Below are 21,077 nucleotides of genomic sequence, written 5' to 3'. Positions count from 1 at the left end.
CTTACCCAAGAACATGATTCTCATTTAACATAAATGTATGCTATCCGTTGCTAGGTAGAGGAGGACAGGGAAGCAATAGAAGGCTAAGCCCTTTTCCAGGGGTATGTGGTAGGGTTTGGTATGCACACTTTGAAGGTCACTGGCATAGCTTTGCTTGGATTAGGTGTTGCATAGCCCCTCAACCTTTTCTCCAACCATTCAGATATCATAGAAAGGAGGCCAGCCCTTGTTTACTGGAACAACGGGAAGTAAATTTTTTTAAGTTCTTTTAAAAAGCCTGTTACCAGCTGAAGACACTTGTGAATACATCTGTTTGACTCTTTTTAGTAGTATGAAAAGGCAAAGTCTTTGTGCAGTGGTAATTGTGAAAAGTGGAAACACTGTATGTAAGCGATCGCTTCCTGTGTGTCAGGGCTTACAACTAGCACTCGCTTCCTCAATCTGAAATTGTTCGGTGTTCAACTTGTTCCTTGTGGTTATTCATCACGAGAAGGCAGGGTTTTCTTTTCTTTACTCACAGAAAACTGCTTCTGCTGTTACAAAACTTGGTAAGATTACATTTCCTGTAGTCGCCATTTTGTGTGCTGTCACAATTTACATGCTTCTAACCCATCATCCAAAAGGTATGTTTGTAATAGTAATTTATGGCTATTTCTGTAGGGTGATTCATTTGATCTGTAAGTGTGCTACATGAAAAAGTATAGTGGGTTATCATCAATGATTTCCTTTCCTTCTAAAAATCTGCCTCTACTACGATAGTTCATTACAATCCATCTTTATTTACCTTTTGCCTTTTCATTTATTTTTATTCTTTATAATTTTGCAAACTACAAAATGTAGAAGCATGTAATTCAATTGATAAAGATTTATTTGTGATGCCTAAACTAAAAGTTAGAAGCTAAATTAAAATGTGATTGATTTGGCTGCTCAAAATGGGCAACTGTGATATGTGATGTCTAATAGGCATCGTTTTGTTTACAAGATACTACATGTTATCAGGAAACAATTGTATACTTTTCAAATTTATTTAATTTGTTTTTAATTTTCTGTAAATTAATGTTGTTAGCCATGATGCCTTAGTACTTAATGCTTTACTTACTGATTGAACTATAGATAGATGTAAAGAATACTTTTTGAAGTTTATAGTGTTCAGTTAGGGAAGTGTGAGATTTAGTCCAATATTTTACCAAATATCAGCAATGTGTTTGTCATTGATTCATATGCAAAGTACAGTTAGTTCATGTCCTGAAAGTCCGTAGTCTTTCAAGGACTATTTGACAGTAAGGATGATTAGGCAATCCCTGTCAATTTTAGGCTTTCCCATTTAGAGGGCACTGAGAGAGATTTTCCCAAAAGTTATTTCAGAGAAGTAAAATGCCTCGTATAAAAAAAATTCCCATTCTTTTCCATCTTATAGAAAAAAAGTCTGAGTAGTTCTAAAATTGTACGGGACCTTCTGGTTTTATTTCTGAAGAAAAGTGTGGGTTTTAAGAGATGGATTTATTAACCTCTGCTGTAGCATTTCCTCATAATATCCTGTTCTTTTAATTTGTTTTTTTAATATATCTATATTTCACCTTAATGTTCTAAAAAGCAAACAACAGGGTATTTCTGACTTTTTTTTTGGCTTATTAGCTGCCTAGCTGTGGTTTCATTGCTCTCAGCGTACTCCATTTCCAGTATTTAACCCATGTTTTCATTCTCTCAAATAACCACATTTTATGGATGCAGTGCCATATTAAGTGCAAAATGGGTTAGGCCAGAGATTTGATGAACTTTTTGACTGCTGAGCATCATTGCATCATACATAGAATGCAAAATTTCCCCGTTTTCCTAAGCCTTGGACCTAATGATGTTGGATATCACAGATGTAGAGGTTTGTGGTGAAATCTTGGATCCAGTAAAGTTTGTATAATTTAGTGAAGCCAAGCTTTCACCTACTGTATCAGGGGATTGTCAAAATTAATTTATGTTTTACCTTTTCCGATTAGAGAACTGGATTGGCCCAACAGGTTGTTATGGGAGAGTTACTTGGAAGGACTGGAAAGCCCAAGGATACTGATACAAGGGACAAACTCAAGTCTATATTGGTCTTCTTGTAGTAATTCAGCATCACTTAGCTTTTTTAAAAGCAGTTTCATTTCATTAGATACCTTGCTGGGATATTCTATCTGCACCAGTGGAATGCCCAAGTAAACATCCTGTTATTGCATAGGATTCATGCTCAGTAGGTATACTTGTTCACATACACAAAGTGCAATCAGAGTAATACTGTCAACATTTTATGGTCAGAATATTGGGAAAGTTCATTTGCAGTACTGTAAATCATACAACTGGGCATGAAGCATCCTGGTACCATTATTATAGAGAAAGAAATGCATGATAACAAAAATACCCTAAAATTCTTAAAAGTGGAACATGCCTGATATAGAAAAGGGAAGGATAAATTAGTGCCTAACAAGATGCAAACAAGACAGGGTAAGAATTTATAAATAATCCACTCACTGAAATGTAAAATAACTGTAACCAGATGCTTGATAAAGGGGGGAAAGGGAACCTTCTTATAAGGCTAAATTCAAAGGTGTTTTTTCTTTCTATTTAAGATGGCCATAGTTTTTATTTGTATGGAAAAACACTAAAATGTAAACTGCCTGACTCCAGGTTAAATTTCTGAAACAGTTGTAGCTGCAATATTAAATGTAAAGGTTGTATTTGTATCTGAGACATTGATTTCACATTTTCTTTAACTACTGAATATTCTTCATCATCTCCATCTATAGAACAGCATATGTAGGGTATGGTGTTTTTACTTGGTAGGGGTGTGGCAGAGCACCTTTGGGGTGCTCGCCACGTGGCAGGGGCTGCAGTAGGCTGGGGCAGAGCCCAGCAGGGAAGGCAGCCAAATGAAGCCCCCCAGATCTCGTTCTAAGGAGGGAGGTGTGTGGCGGAGCACCTTTGGGGATACTTGCCACTTGAGGGCTCTCACAAGCTCTGAGGGGAGCCTGCTTTGAAGGAGTAGCAGGGGAAACCCCCAAGGTACCATTTTAAGGGGGAAGGTGTGGCAGGGCACTGTTGGTGCCTGCCATTTTAAGACTGGGGCCAAGCAGCCAGCAGGTACTTAATTGTGGCAGCCTTTTTAGAGCTCTGGCTGCCCATTTAAACAGGGTAGTCCGCTTCTGGCAGCTGAGGCAGCAACATCACCTGGCTGCAAGGCTTCATGTATCATTCTTGGAGGTAAGGAAGGAGCTATAGGGGATGGCTAGGAGGCTTCTGGTCCTGGGCAAGACCTAAAACTGCACCCTGCAGGGAGTGGGTGGCCTGGTGGGGCTCTCAGTGGCGCAGGAGTCCCCAGGAAATGCCAGGTCAGTTATCACCCTGATGAAAAGCGGGTAGGGGCACCTTAACTGTAGCCCTTGCCTTCGGGTGGGTTTGCGTAACACTGGAGGCAGTTGGGGCCAGACACGGCTCCGGCCACCTGAGTCCTGTGGGGTGCAAGACGCCAAGGAGAGAGAGTGAGGGCTAGGCATGGCTATGGCCACCTGAGCCCACCAGGTAATGAAGCCCCTTGGCCCTGAGTGAGGGGGGCAGAGATGAGGAACCCCGAGTGAGGGGGGAGGAAAACCAGAGGGCTGAGAGCCCAGTATGTTTATATAGAGAGATCACAATGACCTGCTGCTCCAGGGAGAGAGGGAGAGTCCTCATGAGACCCTGGAACACCAATTGTGGCGTGAGTCACCCTAGCTTCCACAACCAGGTGGGTAAACCCTAGTAGGGGCCAGAAGGCGGACCCAAGAGAGTGAGGGGGCTTGTGGCAGAGGCCTGATGTAGAATACCCTTGACTGGTCAATGCTGGAGCCAGGACCAGAACAGTCAAAAGAGCCAGGGGCCCACTGCGAGAGACGCCCAGAGCTGAGGCCCTGGGGTTCCAACTGGCCTTGGAGGCAAGGCCAGGGTCTGTGTGGGGGATCACACCCGAGAGGGGAAATAGTTTCAGGGAGTTAGGCAGCCCAAATGAGGGGTCCTGATTGGAGGATTTTGGGGCCCAGTGTGGGGCTGGTGAGATTAACATCAGTGGATGTCCTCTGTGAGGCATGGGCTGTGGTGTAGGGGAGGTACAGAGCTGCAGATAGCACCCCCTGGCATTGGGGCAAGAATGGGCAGCCTCCCGCCTTAATTAACATTATAAATAAGTACAAGGCGTGGCAGACGAGTCTCGTGGGTGGCGTGCCCAAAGGCAAGTGGGGAACCTAGCACTGTGGCTAGGCGGGGAGCCCCACTTTGCCACTAGGGATCATTTATTGTTAGGTACTTTCAGAAGCATTCTTCTAAAGTATTTGGGCTACTATTGCAAGAGAGGCTTTACAGTCTTTCTTTACAGTCAAGGACCATTTAATAGGTTGATTTGATAGCTACTTCAGTGGCACCATTCCCACTGATGCACTAATTACAGCAAAAGCTATGTTAACCAGCACCTTACAAGCTGGCATGCTGTGTTAACTAGCATGCTGGCTTGTAAGGTCTTGTAAGGGAAAAGTGAAACCGGAAGTGCCCACTGTGGCACTTCTGGTTTCGCGGAGCCCCCACAGCTTGGGGAAAAGCAGCCTGCACTGCCAAGCCCCCACGGCCCAGGGCATAGCAGCCTGCACGGATCCCTGCTCCCTGTCCCTCGGGGCCCGTGGGAGGGGTGGTGATGTGGCGGGAGGGGCGGCAATACCCCAGACACGGCGGGACTGGCAGCGGCCTGAACAGGCAGACACCTGTTCGGGCCGCTCAGTTATCCAGCATATTTTGTTATCTGGCACCTTCCATTCCCCATGGATGCTGGATAACAAAGCTTTTACTGTATTCTAACATTATAATTATCTTCTCTTAGACCCTGACTACGTGCAGCACCCAATGACTAGGGAGACGACGATCCAATTGCCCATTGATCCTGTTACTCATTAGCCAGAGCAAGCAGGGAACAAACACCAGCCCACATTGCTCACAGCAGCTTTATTCAGAATGGAGACAGCTTTGTGCGCGCTCCCTCACAGACGCACAGCCCGTGAAACCAGGGGAGCAGCAGTGAACATTAGTTCTTTTCACATTTTATAAACCTTGGTTCATACTCATTAACATTCACTCCACCTATGTCCCTCCTTGGGTTCCACCCATACCTCCTCCTATCTCAAGCTCTGCCACTGTTTACTTCATTAGCATGGGATTGCCTATGCATTTCATTCATTTACATGACTCTGCTAAGAGTGCATGCACAAGACTTTGACCTCCGCTTCTTTTGGTCACTTGCTGGTTCTTTCTGGTTTCTTGCTGACTCCTTCATCTCCAAGGTCTTGCTTCTGCTTTATCTCCTGACGATAGCTGGTGGGCTGCATCTTGTTTTCCTTACACAAGGAATCATGTATCCTGCACGCTATCCCATTGTTAAAAGACTACTTGCCTAAGCATCTGCAAGGTTATTTTAATACATCATTCTGCCTTGTGGCCAGCAGCTTTTGCTGAGACACAGATTAAAGCCTTGCTCCAGCTGCAGATCCAGTGCTCTCCAAAAATCCAAATATTATCACCCTAACACCTTCCATGGATCACGTTATACACAGATTTTCATGGATTTATCTACATGTAACAGAAAAGGATAGATCATCTAAAGCTGTGGCTTTTATGTAATTTCATTATTTGTGAAGAAATCTTCTGGTATAGTATAACAGTTTTTGTAACAGACTGGAGACCAATTTCATTCCGGCTAGAGACAGAAATTACATATAGATTGGTATAAGTAGTTGGAAACTGGTTCAAATCCTGTAACACAACAGAAGTTCAGTGCATGTACCCCTCTTTCAAAGTGGCAAAAAACAGTTTAAAATAAACCTGGATGGATGTAGTATCAGAGCACACATATACATGAACGTGGTGGCTGCTCCAACATGCTGGAATTCCAGCACATCAGAGAGACTCAATTAATCGATTCTGCTGGAGTGTGGCAATTACTACGCTCCAGCAGCTTCCTCTGTCTTGTATATCAGTGTTCCTGTCCTTAAAAATGGCAGTGGGGGCGCTTGAACTAAAGCTTGTCAAACATGCTTTAGTTCAAGCACCCCTGCCACCATTTTTAAGTGCAGGGACAGTGATTCATGAGATGCAGCAGAGCTTTATTTAGAGCAGCTCTTGGAGCCACTCTTAATTAAAGTGCTACCCCTTCCACCTGCACTTGACTTAACTGCTTTAGGTTAAATTGGTTTATTGAACTTCTGTCCCCAGTCCCCTCCAGATTTGTGTTAACTCACAGTTCCCCAGCATGCCAGGATGCTTTGCACCTTCTCTGCAAATCCCCCCTCTCAGGGTTGGCAGGCTAGCGTTGGCCCAAGCTGCCTGCTCCAGCCAAGCAGGGAGGCATGCTCTAGTGCTCCCCAGCGTCTGGCCCAGGGGTGGGCAAAATGCGGCCCGGGGGCTGGTTGCGGCCCACCAGGCCATTATATCCATCCTGCGGGGCCTCTAAGAAATTTAGAAAATTAATATTAATCTGCCCAGGGCTGCCTGTCATGTGGCCTCGATGGCTTGCCGAAACTCAGTAAGCAGCCCTCTGCCCAAAATAATTGCTCGCCCCTGTTCTGCCCTGAGTCACTGCAGGCACGTGGCTGCATTTCTGAAATAAAAAGTGAGTGTCTCTTCACTTGCTTATTGGTTCAATCTGCACAGTTTAAATTAACCTGTGAAGATTTAATAGATTCAGCTTTGGACTTTTTATCTGTCTGTACTTAGACTGTATATCTGAAAGGCTATTTTTACTAGTTAATGCAATTTATTTTTGCTTGCTATGTACCTTTTATATATGTAATAACTTATACACTTAATATATAAGGAGATCATAGAAATGTTTTGTTTATAAGCGCATTCGGTCTTGTAGTGAAGATCTTTTTCCATTCTGCAAGAGGAAATTCTGTCACTGTTGTTCAGACTATGCAAGTAAAAAGAACCAAACAACATTATAGTGCATGCCATTGGATGAATTCACATCTGTTGAACTTTGTTCTGAACTTGATGTACTGTATAATTATGCCTTCCTTAAATATCCTTTGGCTTGCTTAAGCTGAAGCATAATATACTGTAGAAATGATGTGTATAGGTTTGTTATAGTAATAACATAGTAATTAGCTATATTCTAGCAATTTACTACCGTAACATTTGGAAAATAAAACTCTGCTGTCCTAGACAGGGCTATTTTCTCTAGATGGCAGTCTTATTTGGGGCTAGGTACAGACGGTAACAAAAAAACAAGGCAGAATCGATCAAAATTGTGCAGCTTTCTGTAAGTGGCATAGTTTAGATTGGTAGTGAACAGAACACACATTCATCCTTTACGGGGTGGGGCAGATCTTAGTCTAGTTTCTGCCATTTTTAAACCAGTCTGTGGGCGCTTGTACATGTGACAGGGGTTTAGTCCTCAGGGTTTTATTCTATGCCCCCTAAATTGAAATCCAACTCTTTCCTGAGCCTGCCCCCTAAATTGAAATCCAACTCATTCCTGAGCCCACCTGGGGAGCAGTGCCCAGCAGGCTTTCAGCAGGCAGGCTCAGGGAAGAGTTGGATCAGGCCAGGTGTTGCCTCTGAGCTGGGGCAGCATCCGACCTGCTAGCAGCCTGCCCAGCCAGCCCCAGGGGATGCCGCTACTGCAGAGGGAAGGACCAGGGTCCCCCACAGGTTAGGGGCCACTCGGCCTACTGGCAGCTCATCCCCTGGCTGCAAACAGGTTCTGGCTCCAACCAAAAAACCCCCCCAAAAGCTTAGGCCCCTTGCCACTTCTGCCTTTAGCAGGTTGTTGTGGTTAGCAGGACAGCTGGGGCTGCCTGGGAACGGACTGGCTTGCCCCTGGGGAAGTGCAGGAAGGGCAGCTGGGTTTGCTGGCAGCTGGAGAAGGTGGTGGAGACAGGACTCTAGAGGCCTGGGCAGGCTTGGGGAAGCATTGGATCAGGTGCCTCTGAATGGGGGCAGCACCCAGCTACCTAGCAGCATACCTTGGCTTCCAGTGCCCTGTGTGCCATCCCTGCTACCTTCTCCCACTGCCAGTAAACCCAGCCACCCTCCTGCCACCTTCCTGCACTGCCTCAGGGGCAAGCCATCCCATTCCTAGGCGACCCCAGGTGTCCTGCTAGCTGCAGGAGCCTGATGAAGGTAGAAGTGGTGAGTGGCCCACCCAATTCTTTTTTTCCTGCAGAGTCTGCTCCCTCTCCCATAGCTGGGGGGTGAAGTGACAGCTGCAGTGCTGCAATTTGCAACATTGCATACTAAAGTACATCAGGATGTAGTTTAGTTTTCAACGATGAAAACTCATTTTAAACCCCCAAAACTCTTGCACGGGTACAGTGTGATGCCATTAAGCCACACAAAGTGACATTTTTGTCGTGTGTACATGATAATTGTGTCATGTGTACAAGCAGCCTGTGTGTGCCAAAGTTCTGTTCTAGTACAGGTATGTGTTGGTTTCTGATCATTTAGACTAGTAAAAGTGTAATGTCTGTATCTGGCCTGGGAGTACCAGATCTTTATTTATACTTGTGACTACTTAGTATATATGACAGTTGCACCCAAATTATTTCAGCCAAGGTGCCCCAAACCTCAGGCATTTGGACGATTCTTACTTTGTTACTTGTGTTTGTTTTTTCAGTACCTGCTTCTGTGTTACTTGGTGGACTCAGTTTGCATGGTCTGGATTTCTGCTGCCTTATGCTGAAGATGTTTCAGTGCCCTTTCACAGTTGCCTGCATGCTGTCTACCTCCTTGCTTCTGGATCACCTCATCTGCTCTTGCCACTCCTTCTGTTATCTGTCCCGGCTATAGGTTGGGTTAGACTGAATGACTCCATGAAATAGAGTCCAGCTGAATTGGTCTCTAGGGGACCCTGAATTGCTTGGACCAGCCTTGATTTTGTTGATATCAGTGAAAGTTCTGTGCAGAGACAAGTGGAAAATGGGACCTAAATTTAGCATGTTCTGCTTTTTTTTCTCCTTAATTTAAAAAAAAAATTATTCCTTTTCTCTTTCATTCCTAACTAGATGTTTCACTGGCTCTCTTCTGGTTTGTTTTGTTTTTGTTTCACTGCAGTGCATAAAGTGATATAAAATATGTTTTCTAGTTTGTGTAACAGATGAGGCAACAAGAACTGATTAAATGGCCTTAAGATTTTTATTCCTTTCTTTCTAAAAACAAGCCCCCGCCACATTGCTATAAACCATCTGTCTAATTCTTTATCTGCTCCCAGCCTCAGTTTTATGACGCCGTGGATCCAGTGGATTTTGAAGGTTTCCTGATGACACAGCTGAACCACTTAGACTCCGATCTTGTGCACGAACTTGGTGACTTTCCTGAAGATGATTTGGAAACTGTCTTTACTCCAAAAGAATGCAGGACTTTGCAGCCATCCTTGCCAGAGGAAGGGTGAGGAGAGTTTATCAAATATATATTTTTGTGCTTTAAACCATATTTCAAAGGGATGTATGTGTAATTTCATAAACCTCATTATGCCCTTGATTCAGTAAGCCACTGTTGCACATGACTAACTTTTGAGCATGTGAATCATTTCATTAGGTATGTAGCTTTGCTGAATGTGAACTATATGAAAAAGTCTTGATTATAAAACCTAGGATGAAGGTTATGCCCAAAAGGGCAGAAGTCTGTGCTTCTGAGCTTCTACACATTTCCCTGATAAATGCATACAATAGGACTACAAGGTCTCTTGATCCTCCAGCTCTGCATCCTAATTCACAAACTGTAAAAAACAAAAACAAAAAACACTATCTTTTTCTTATTCACACTTGTATGTGAATAAGTTTTTCAATGTTGGCTTTAATTGAAACTTACAGTTGAAAGTGCACTTCCGTACAGACGTTAATGCTCTTTGCTTATCTGCCAGGGTCATGGGTGGAATGTCTGCACAGTGCGGAACATGCTTTCGAGAGATACAGTGGGCTTGCTCTGGAACTGAGAGCAGTGTAGCCACACGAGTACTAATGAGTTGGACTATAATAAGCTCTTGAATGCATGCAGCACTGTGGTAACCCAAGTATACTGCTTCTGGAGACAGGGTGCAGAAAGCGTAGGTCATATCTCTGCACAGTGCTGTTTTAAGCCTATTGCCTTACACCTATCCTAGAGGAATCTGTTTAAATATGAAAGTTACTTTCAGTCCAGATTTGTTCCTCTGTGTTTCCTCCCTCTTCCTTTGGTCTTCCCTACATGCCTGTTCTCCATTGCTTCCCCATCTGCAAGCAGTGGTGGTAGGAGAAAATATTATTTGGGGGGCTGGGGGCAGTGCAGGGCCACCCTTCCCTCCCGCGGGGCTCTTGCAGTACACTGAGCGAGATGCTGTGGTGGTGGGGTGTGGTGGTGGCGCTGAAACAGTGGAGCCACATTTTGGTGGGGGCTAAGCCCTGTTAGCTCCAGCCTTCCACCGCCTGTGCCCCAAGACATGGCAGTCAGCTTGTAAGTCTATTCCATAACCCACTGAAACCAGTGGGAATTTTTCCATTGTCTTCAGTAGACTTGAGATCAGGGCCCAACATTTGCTAAGTATTGCCGAGTTTGTAACCTGAAACTCTGCTATATCTCTGCTGCTGCCACCAGCACCCATAGGTGCTTTCATCAAGCACTGTGTGTTGACAGCAATAAAAATAAATGGTAGTTTACTTTAGCAATGCTTTTAAGCTGTTTAGAGAGGCACTGCTCTAGTCTAAATTCTGAGAGGACTTAGGGCCTGTTCTGGAGCTCTAATGTATGCATTACTTTCTTTGAGCCTAATGGAGGTAACATGTATGTAAAGACTGGTTTGTTTATAGAAGAGAGCACACAATGTATCTCACATTTTAGTGACAAAAGCATTTAAACAAAGAAGTAACCTAGATCTGAATTTTAGCAGAGAATATTGGTGTTTAAACAATCAAACTGGGTTTTTTAATTTCTTACTCTGCCACTGCCTTTACTGCCTTGGGCAAGTCTAATAAACCCTGATTTAACAATTTCCTTATCTGTAAAACGAAGGTGATGACACTGCTTAACTATCTCCCGGGGGTTTTATAAAAAGTAATCTGGAAATTGCTTTAAATCTGTAAAGTAATAGGTTCCTGATCTGATTATAAAATTGTTAGGCATATTCCCTTTGATTTTAATAGGATTTGAATGGGACCCTTAATAAGTACAGTTACTGGTGTTCATGAAGTTTTAATATATTTATTTAGATTTGTATGCATTTCCTGGATATCTTTGAAAAATAGAGTTTGTTGGAGAGGAAAAAAAAGATGCCATTGAGAACTTTCTAACAAGTGTTTAGCAATTTGTGCTATCTCATTGTGAATTGAAATTGGGCTGTTTCTTAGAAAAACAGTAGAATACAGGGTTGTTTTGAATGTTAGGACATGTGTGATGTACAGAAGGGTCTATATAGCTATCGTCTGGTATAAAGCAGTCATTTAGATATATTTGAAGTCAGCAACATTCTGGCAAAGATTTCCTCGGTCTTTAAAAGAGAACTAAACCATGCACAATTCATGCAGTATTTTTTTGTGCCTGAGTGAAAAGCATGGGCTTTGAGTTATGGCAGATATTCTGTCCTTCCCTCAATCCAGTCTGTTCAATAAATGACATTTATGGACCATATTCTTGGCTGTGCTGAACTTCAGTGCTGCAGCAATTTCAGAACTGTAGTTATAGCTCCTTGATTCTCAGGGTGGATCTCTATCACCCCAAGCTCTTAAAAGAGGTGAGAACACCCTGAGATACGGTCTAATATGTGCCTTCTAACTTGTGCAACTCCACTGAAACAAATGGGAAAATAAATGGGGGAGGGGGTGGGGGCAGAGATGTCCTTAGGAACAGAACATGTCCTGATACATGTAAATCTGCTGCAGTAGCACCTGTAAAAATGGACCTATGTAGGCACATTAAGGATGGGTTTTCAGCCTTAACCATAGATTTTGTATGATTGCCTTGTATTCTACACTGCAGTGGCGACGCATGGGGGTGCATGTGCACCCCCTGAGAGCTCCGGTGCACCCCCTGACCGGCCGCACTTGCTGCTTAGGCGATGGGAAGTGGGGGCAGGCAGGAGCACCGGTGTCCCTCCCCCGCAAGCACTGCAGCCACTCCCAGAAGGAGCCATAGCCACTCCCAGAAGCGGCTGCAGTGATCGGCCATCACAGGATTGGCCATGGGGGTCTCCCTGGGCAGCGAGATCGGCTGTGGGGGGACCCCCCTGGTTGGCAGGACTAGTTGTAGGGGGGGCATGTGTCCCCCCATCCCCCCCCACTAAGGTGGCACCAGTCGCCCATGCTACACCGAGCTTGTGACATGTGCTGTCTTTAATTTGTATGCATAAGAAACATTTGTTTTAACTGTTTCCAGCAACTCTTTGCATAAGGCAGCAGTATTTGAACATTTTATATCTCCCATGTTAGTATTAGTTCTTTATAAGAAAAGTCTGGGCTGCTGTGCCATGGTGCCTTAGTCTGATGGACCTATATCCCAGAAGAGCAGAAGGGGTGTTCACTCTGGTATCCTGCTGCCCAGGGATCAAGGAGCATAAGTCATCAGCCAAGCTAATAAGAGGGATACCTATATACTGTGTAACCATACAAAAAAAAAACAAACCTTGTGCTGAACCAAATACAGGAAATTGAGCATGAGGTTTGTTAGGCTTCTTGCAAGGAGAACCCACAGCTGCTATAGTTACCAAACAGGAATGGATCACGTGAACCCAAACCAATTTTAGCACCAACTTTGTCTGTAACTGATTACAGATTTGGTTAAGAGGTTGGGTTTCATTGCTTTTTGTTTTTGTTGGGCAGTTACTACCAAAAATTAGTGCTTTCCAAACCTGATTGTGGGTTCTTGTGTAGATTTATCCTCGGGACAAACATTACACATACACCAATTTAAGTGATAAGAAACCGGTTTAAACCTGTAACAGAGCATAAGTTCAGTGCACATAAACCGGCTTCAAAATGGCCGAAATTGGTTTAAGATTGTGGCAGTGCACTTGCAGTGCCTGCCACTTTAAGGACTGAGTTAGGCAGCCAGCAGGTCCTTAATTATGGCAGCCATTTTAGAACACTGGCTGCCTATATAAACATGGCAGTTTGCTGCTGCCTGCCCAGGAAGAAACATTGCCTGGCTAAGCTGCATGGAACATTTAGCAGGTAGGAGCTGGAGGCTCTTGGTCCTGGGCATGACCTAAAACTGCACCCTGCTGGGAATGGGCGACCTGGTGGGCCTCCTGGTGGTGCGGGAGTCCCCAGTTACCTCCCCAGTGAAAGGCGAGGAGGGGCACCTTAACCCCAGCCCCCATCTTTGGGTGGGCTTTGGAGGCAGTTGTGGGAGTAGTGGGGCCAGGCATGGCAAGCAGAGTGCCACCTGAGCCTAGCAGAGATGTAAGATCCTGGAGACCTCAGAGGGGGTAGTACGAGGAGCATAGAGTGTGGCCTTGCACAGAGTAAGGCGGAACAGGAGTAGGCCTGAAGGGCTGTGCGTGAGGGCACTGAACGAGGAGTAGACATGAAGGGTAGTCCCGGGGGTGCATTGAGTAGAGCCAAACAGGGAGTAAGCCTGAAGGGCAGCGCAAAGGTCAGACCTGAGAGCAGTTCATCATGAAGATGAGAAGGCCCTAGCGTGGGGTGTGATATAGAGGCCCTAAAGGGAGCATAGTAGGAACCTCATTCTTGGGAAAGATGCCAAGGCATGGTTGTGGATGCCTGAGGCTGTAGTTTGGGCCAGAGGCTGAGTAGGGGGCTCAGCCAGAAAGTTAGGGGCGAGTCCTGACCCCAGTAAGTCCTCTGCTGCAAGGAGGCTGTGTGTAGAATGAAAGTAAGACCAGTAGTTGAGCATAATGACCTGCTACTCCAGGGAGGGAATGAGAATCCTTGTGAGACCTGGAAGCACCAGTTGTGGTGTGGGTTAAAAACATGATGTAGATGCCATCTGCAAGGCATGGGCTGCGGTGTAGGGCAGGTTGGAGCTGCAGATAGTGCCCCGTGGCATTGGGGCATGTAATGGGCAGTCTCCCACATTTACCATCCATGTATGGGAACAGCAAAGTCGTGACAGATGAGACAGGGCAGATTGCCACATAGAGACTGGTGGGCAGGCTGGCATGGGATCAGGCCCCTAGTGTGCCCCCATCACAAAGATAAACATGGTTGAATGTAGTATCAGACTTAACTGATTTGGGTCAAACCAGTTTATGCAGTGTCTGTCTGAGACCCCTTCCTGGTTTAAATTAAACCCCCCCGGCATCCCAGATGCCTTGCAGCCCTGGGCAGGGCTGTCTTCTCCAGAGAGTAGCCCTGGCCCTGCCCTCTGCTCCCTAACTGGAGCTCCAGCAGAAACTGCAGGCACAGCAGGGTCTGTCTTGTTTCCTCCTGGTCCCCCCCCAGCCCCTCCTGCAGGGCATTCCTCTGAAAAGGAATGTGGTATGCTAGCTAATGCTGAGAGGTGTCTGTGTGTCTCCAATTTCACTGGGCCAGCCAGACAGAACAGTGTCCACTTAGGGCTTTTTGGAGCTAATCATCAGGTTCCTCTCGTCCTTCCTTGGAAAAAGCTATTTAAGAAGAGCTTCAACTAATGAGAGAGGCTTTTGTTTTGTTAAACAGCCCCATGCTGGCTCCTTTGCTGATTAGGTTTGCAGATGGTATGAAGAAGCAGGAAGAGGGAGATTGAAAAGCTCAGTATCATCAACAGATGCATGCACTTCACCCCTTCCACCTTTGCCTCAGAGTGCTAGCTGGGGGTTGGGATCTGGCAAAACTCCCGTCCCTTGAGCAATGAGCAGAGAAAAAGCCTGGGATAGTGCAGGCAGGGTGGGGTTTACACCCCTCCCTAATCAAAGTGTCCTGCCAGGGCCTAGCTATGTCCACCATGTCCTCAGCTTAGCAGTGTGGAAGAGAAGGGAGGGGTGCCTTAGTGTCCCATGGCTTCAAGCCTGAGCCACTGCAGGCATGAGCCCGCATTTCCTCAGTCCAGAGGGAATGTCTGTGCTGATACAAACCAATTCAACTTAGGCAGGTTAAACTATCCTGCAAAGATTGAATCAATTCAGGCTCAGGCTTTTTGAATGTCTGTCCCTAGCCCTGTTGACATCCCAGAGGGGCTTAATAAAAAGGAACAGGCTTGAGTCAGGAAGGAAGGATTAAGCCTTCTTCAGTGTGTTTTGTGAACACTTCTGATGATACATTTTTAACAACAGCTGCAAGAATGATCTAAGTCATCTCATAAAAATAAATATCTGTTAGTTTTCCAGATTAGAAGAATTAAAAGTACACCAAAAGGATTAGAGTCACAGAATTTAAGGTGGTATATTCAGTACTGTGAACCCCACACCTTAAAAAATAGGGAGTTAGATCCCCAAATCCTGAGATTGCAGCAAGACCTGGATAGGTTGCAGGGGTAGGCTAACAAAAACAGGATGCGTTTCAATACTGACAAGTGCAGGGTGCTACACTTAGGCAGTAGTAACCGGCAGCACACTTATAAGACGGGGAAACTCCCTTCTTGAGAGCACGGAGGCAGAAAGGGATCTTGGAGTCATTATTGACTCCAAGATGAACGTGGGCTGACAATGCAAGGTCACGGCCGGGAGGGCTAACCAGACCTTATCGTGCATCCACAGGTGTATCTCAAGTAGGTCCAAGGAGGTGATCCTCCCCCTCTACGCGACACTGGTCAGGCCACAGCTGGAGTACTGTGTCCAGTTCTGGCCACCCCACTTCAAGAGGGATGTGGACAACATTGAGAGGGTCCAGAGGAGGGCCACCAGCATGATCCTGGGACAGCAGGGCAGACCCTACAGTGAGAGGCTACAGGACCTGAACCTGTTCAGCCTTCACAAGAGAAGGCTGAGGGGGGACCTTGTGACCATCTATAAACAAACTAGGGGGGACCAGAAGGGTTTGGGGGAGACCTTGTTTCCCCTAGCGCCCCCCGGGATAACAAGGAATAACGGCCACAAGTTGTTGGAGAGTAGGTTTAGATTAGACATCCATAAGAACTACTTCACAGTTAGCAGCTAGGATCTGGAACCAACTTCCTAGGGAAGTGGTGCTGGCTCCTACCCTGGGGGTCTTTAAGAAGCGGCTTGATACCTACCAGACGGGTCATTTGAGCCCAGTTTTCCTCCTGCCCAGGCAGGGGGTCAGACTTGAAGATCTACAAGGTCCCTTCTGACCCTACTTCTATGATTTAAAGATCTTGAGATCTTATTTCTGAGTTTTTAGGGAGGACTCGGTCTTGTCTTTCAGTTTTTCTCTACCAGTGAGAGAACTAGAAACTTGCATTTAAAAAAAAACAAAAACTCAACCCTGATTGGCCATTTGGTTTTATAGACTCATGAATTTAGAAGCTGGGTCTTTTAGAAAAAAAAAATCAAATGGCTATAAAACTGATGGATACCTGCACAGTCCTTTTGTCTTGAGGTGTTTTATGGCAACATTAATCCCATGTTCATGAAAGAATTGGAGTGGTAAATAGTTAATTCAGTAGTTTAAAAAAAACCAGCAACAGAATCCTGACAATGTAACCTGTGCAGTACTTCTGTAAACCTCAGGGAATATTTTAGAAGTCATTAACAAAACAGTAGAGAAGTTTTAACCTAAGTGTCTTCTGCTGTACAGCAGGGGTGTTCAACCTAATAATAGAATACACCATAAGACGTCGAGTGGGTAAGGTAACTAGTAGGGTGAAAGTGCTAGACTTTAGGAAAGCTGATTTCAATGAACTCAGGCGATTAGTCAAGGACACACTGCAGAGTAGATTTGAAGAAATGGAAGCCCAAGAAGGGTGGCTGTGCCTTAAGGAAACGATCCTTCGGGCACAAAGCAAGACGATCCCCGAGCGAGGCAAAAGAGGGAAAGGGGCCAGGAGGCTTCCCTGGCTGACCAGAGAAATCCAGGGCAGCCTAAGGGCCAAAAGGGGAGCACATAAAAAGTGGAAACAGGGAGAGATCACCAAAGATGAATATACCTCCTCTGCTCGTGCTTGCAGGGAGGCAGTTAGACAGGCCAAAGCTACCATGGAGCTGAGGATGGCAACCCAAGTAAAAGACAACAAGAAATTGTTTTTTAGATATATAGGGAGTAAAAGGAAGGCCCAGGGAGGAATAGGACTACTGCTAAATGGGCAGAAACAATTGGTGACGGACAGGGGGGACAAGGCTGAAATCCTCAACGAGTTCTTTGCCTCAGTGTTCCTAAGTGAGGGGCACGACAAGTCTCTCACTGGGGTTGTAGAGAGGCAGCAGCAAGGCACCAGACTTCCATGCGTAGACCCTGAGACGGTGCAGAGTCACTTGGAAAAACTGGATGCCTTTAAGTCGGCAGGCCCGGATGAGCTCCATCCGAGGGTGCTGAAGGCACTGGCCGACATCATTGCAGAGCCACTGGCGGGAATATTTGAACGCTGATGGCGCACGGGCCAAGTCCCGGAGGACTGGAAAAGGGCCAACGTGGTCCCCATTTTCAAAAAGGGGAGGAAGGAGGACCCGGGCAACTATAGGCCAGTCAGTCTCACCTCCATCCTAGGCAAAGTCTTTGAAAAAATTATCAAGGCTCACATTTGCGAGAGCCCAGCAGGGCAAATTATGCTGAGGGGAAACCAGCACGGGTTCGTGGCAGGCAGATCATGCCTGACCAGCCTAGTCTCTTTTTATGACCAGGTTACGAAACACCTGGACACAGGAGGAAGGGTGGATGTCGTATACTTAGACTTCAGGAAGACCTTCGATACGGTATCCCACCCCATATTGGTGAACAAGTTAAGAGGCTGTGACTTGGATGACTACACAGTCCGGTGGGTGGCGAATTGGCTGGAGGGTAGCAACCAGAGAGTCGTGGTGGGTGGGTCGGTTTTGACCTGGAAGGGTGTGGGCAGTGGGGTCCCGCAGCATTCGGTCCTTGGACCGATACTCTTTAATGTCTTCATCAGTGACTTGGACGAGGGAGTGAAATGTACTCTGTCCAAGTTTGCAGATGACACAAAGCTATGGGGAGATGTAGACACGCCAGAGGGCAGGGAACAGCTGCAAGCAGATCTGGACAGGTTGGACAAGTGGGCAGAAAACAACAGAATGAAGTTCAACAAGGAGAAATGCAAAGTGCTGCACCTAGGGAGGAAAAATGTCCAGCACACCTACAGCCTAGGGAATGACCTGCTGGGTGGCACGGAAGTGGAAAGGGATCTTGGAGTCCTAGTGGACTCCAAGATGAACATGAGTCGGCAGTGTGACGAAGCCATCAAAAAAGCCAATGGCACTTTATCGTGCATTAGCAGATGCATGACAAATAGGTCCAAGGAGGTGATACTTCCCCTCTATCGGGCGCTGGTCAGACCGCAGTTGGAGTACTGCGTGCAATTCTGGGCGCCGCAATTCAAGAGGGATGCGGATAACCTGGAGAGGGTCCAGAGAAGGGCCACTCATATGGTTAAGGGCCTGCAGACCAAGCCCTACGAGGAGAGACTAGAGAAACTGGACCTTTTCAGCCTCCGCAAGAGAAGGTTGAGAGGCAACCTTGTGGCCGCCTATAAGTTCATCACGGGGGCACAGAAGGGAATTGGTGAGTATTTATTCACCAAGACGCCCCCAGGGGTTGCAAGAAATAATGGCCACAAGCTAGCAGAGAGCAGATTTAGATTGGATATTAGGAAGAACTTCTTCACAGTTCGAGTGGCCAGGGTCTGGAATGGGCTCCCAAGGGAGGTGGTGCTCTCTCCTACCCTGGGGGTCTTCAAGAGGAGGTTAGATGAGCACCTAGCTGGGGTCATCTAGACCCAGCATTCTTTCCTGCTTATGCAGGGGGTCGGCCTCGATGATCTATTGAGGTCCCTTCTGATCCTAACATCTATGAATCTATGAAACCCCCTAGTGCATCGGCCAAATTGAACCCCCAACACTGGGTGATCCAGCCCATGGTGCTTCCTATGGGTCCAAAAATTTGGTGGCAGGGTATGCATTTATTCCCTGCTTCCAATATTCTGAATGTGTGGGGAACACCATAGGCTAGAGGGCATGCACATGAGGGTAGTGTGGGGGCCCAGGCCCACTACTTGTGAGTTGGATCTGATTCTGGCATGCGGGGCTGGGTGGGGGTGGTACAGAGCCCTGGGACCCTATCCTGACACATAGGGAAAATATGGGGACTTGAGGCCCAATCCTGGTGCTTAGTGGTGGTGTGGGGCCCCAATCCCTCAATCCCAGTGTGCAGGTTAGGGTATGGGAATGTGGGCCCCAGGGCTCAATTCCAGCATGTAGGGGCCAATCCTGGTACATTGAGCATGTTCTGATCTACACTGTGTTTAGATAAACCTTATAGAGATGACCCATGGTGTTTATAAAGTATTAACAGCGTGTTATTTCTTTCATTTTCTTTCCCAGAGTTGAATTGGATCCTCATGTCCGGGATTGCATTCAGACATATATTCGGGAGTGGCTGGTTGTTAATCGAAAGTAAGTTACATGCTTGTAAACTAGGAAATAGCATGCTTTCTTTTATTTAGCATAGTGACAATGTATGTTGTTAGAACTAGTCCAAAGGAACAGTAATTTAATTTGCTGAAGAAAGTATTTGTATTTCCAGTAGAATTTGTTAACCTTTTTGTTTTTGTTTGGACAGTTGTACTGTAATCAAAAAAAAAAATTCTTGCTACTGTTTGTTAGTTATTTTAGAACCTTGACAGAATAAATTTAAGAGGGAAGCAGCTCATGTTGACTATATATGATGGATGATTTCTGTGAAATCCGAACACCATACTGTCCATGTTTACACATTGTTTAAGAATCATAAGCATTGTCTTTGGGATGAGATATGGAACTGACCACTTGTGATCATTAATGTTTCCATGTCACTGCTTGCAAAATCCTGACCAAAATCTAGCCTGCCTAATAATTAATCACTCTTAACTTAAATTGCTCTGGCACTTGCTGTGCAGGAACATAGGACTGAAAGGAACGTTCTGGGTTACACAGTTCAGGCCTCTGTTAGCATAGGAAACCATGTCGGAAAAACTCTTTCATATGTAACCCTGGGCACGACACTATATGCGCCCTCACCTGAATAGTGGGATCCTGGAATACCCAGTAGCCAGTAGCCCTGCCCAGCCCCCCTGGGAAGCTGCTGCAGTGCCCCGAGTGGAGAGCCTCCTGTTACAATCAAGCACCCTCACAGACAATTCTCAAACTATTTACAAGATTTAATTATTTACACATAACAAATAATCATTAAATAAGCACATAGATATACCGACTAATAAACCCTCAAGAACTTATTTACACAGTCTCTCACTTGCACACGGTGTACTGGGGATCCCATGTGCACTGCCCCGGCGGGGTATCTCAGAGAGCGGGACTGTCTGTGTCCCTGCACGTGGTCTGTGGACGTTCCCTGGCACTGGTGTTCACCTCCGTGCTCCTGGAGTCTCTGGGCAGAAAGCTGCAGCTCCTCTTCTGCAGTTCCTGCAAGATAGCCTTCCCCTGCTTTCGACCCCCTTCCCCAGCTCTGCTGTGAACAGTGTCTGGGCTGCAGGCTGTAGCAACCCTCCTGTCCCACACAGCCTCACAGCCCCGGTAAATGCAGCCTCTCCCTGGGCTTTGCCTGTCCCTGTGGCCCCTCACTCATCAGGGAAACTAGGGCAGACTCCGGCAGTCGTGTACACCCCCCCCCCCCGGCTCTGCTGTGCTCACCCAGCCACACTGGCTGCAGTCGGGTCTCTCCAGGCTTGGAGTCTTCACACAAGCAGTCCCTGCCTGATCCTGCCACAGCAGCCTCCCCGCAGGAGAGAAGAACTGGATACTGTATCACACTGGATACTGTGTCACTGTGGCAGCTTCTGCTGCTGCTTTCACAGGGCTCTCTCAGGGGCTGTCCAAGGGACCACTATGTTGAGACTCTGAATTTGGTCTCCAGCCTGTCCCTCAGCCCCTCTCTCTCTCTCTTGTTCCCTCCTGGGGGAAATCTGCTACCCCTTTTATCCAAGCCTCTCAGCCAATCCCAGCTAAGGGCCCTTCCCGGGCTTTTGCTAACGGCTCTATTTCAAAACTTTGCTGGGGT

The 21,077-nt window shown here is 46.3% G+C and overlaps 1 protein-coding gene across 2 annotated transcripts in view; it reads left to right on the top strand.

The window, feature by feature from the left end:
- Positions 1–21,077, top strand: part of DOCK8 (dedicator of cytokinesis 8) — a 156,298-nt gene that overhangs the window by 31,062 nt on the left and 104,159 nt on the right. For both annotated transcript variants that reach the window (XM_014608664.3, XM_006261239.4), the window contains exons 3-4: positions 9,257–9,432; positions 19,406–19,477. In XM_014608664.3, the coding sequence (XP_014464150.2) occupies positions 9,257–9,432; positions 19,406–19,477 (248 nt within the window). The remainder of the gene's footprint in view (positions 1–9,256; positions 9,433–19,405; positions 19,478–21,077) is intronic.

This window comes from Alligator mississippiensis, chromosome 3 (genome assembly GCF_030867095.1).
Source record: "Alligator mississippiensis isolate rAllMis1 chromosome 3, rAllMis1, whole genome shotgun sequence".
In the NCBI taxonomy this organism is placed as follows: Eukaryota; Metazoa; Chordata; order Crocodylia; family Alligatoridae; genus Alligator; species Alligator mississippiensis.
Note: the sequence above shows the minus strand (reverse complement) of the source record. Positions and strands in the feature narration are given on the sequence as shown.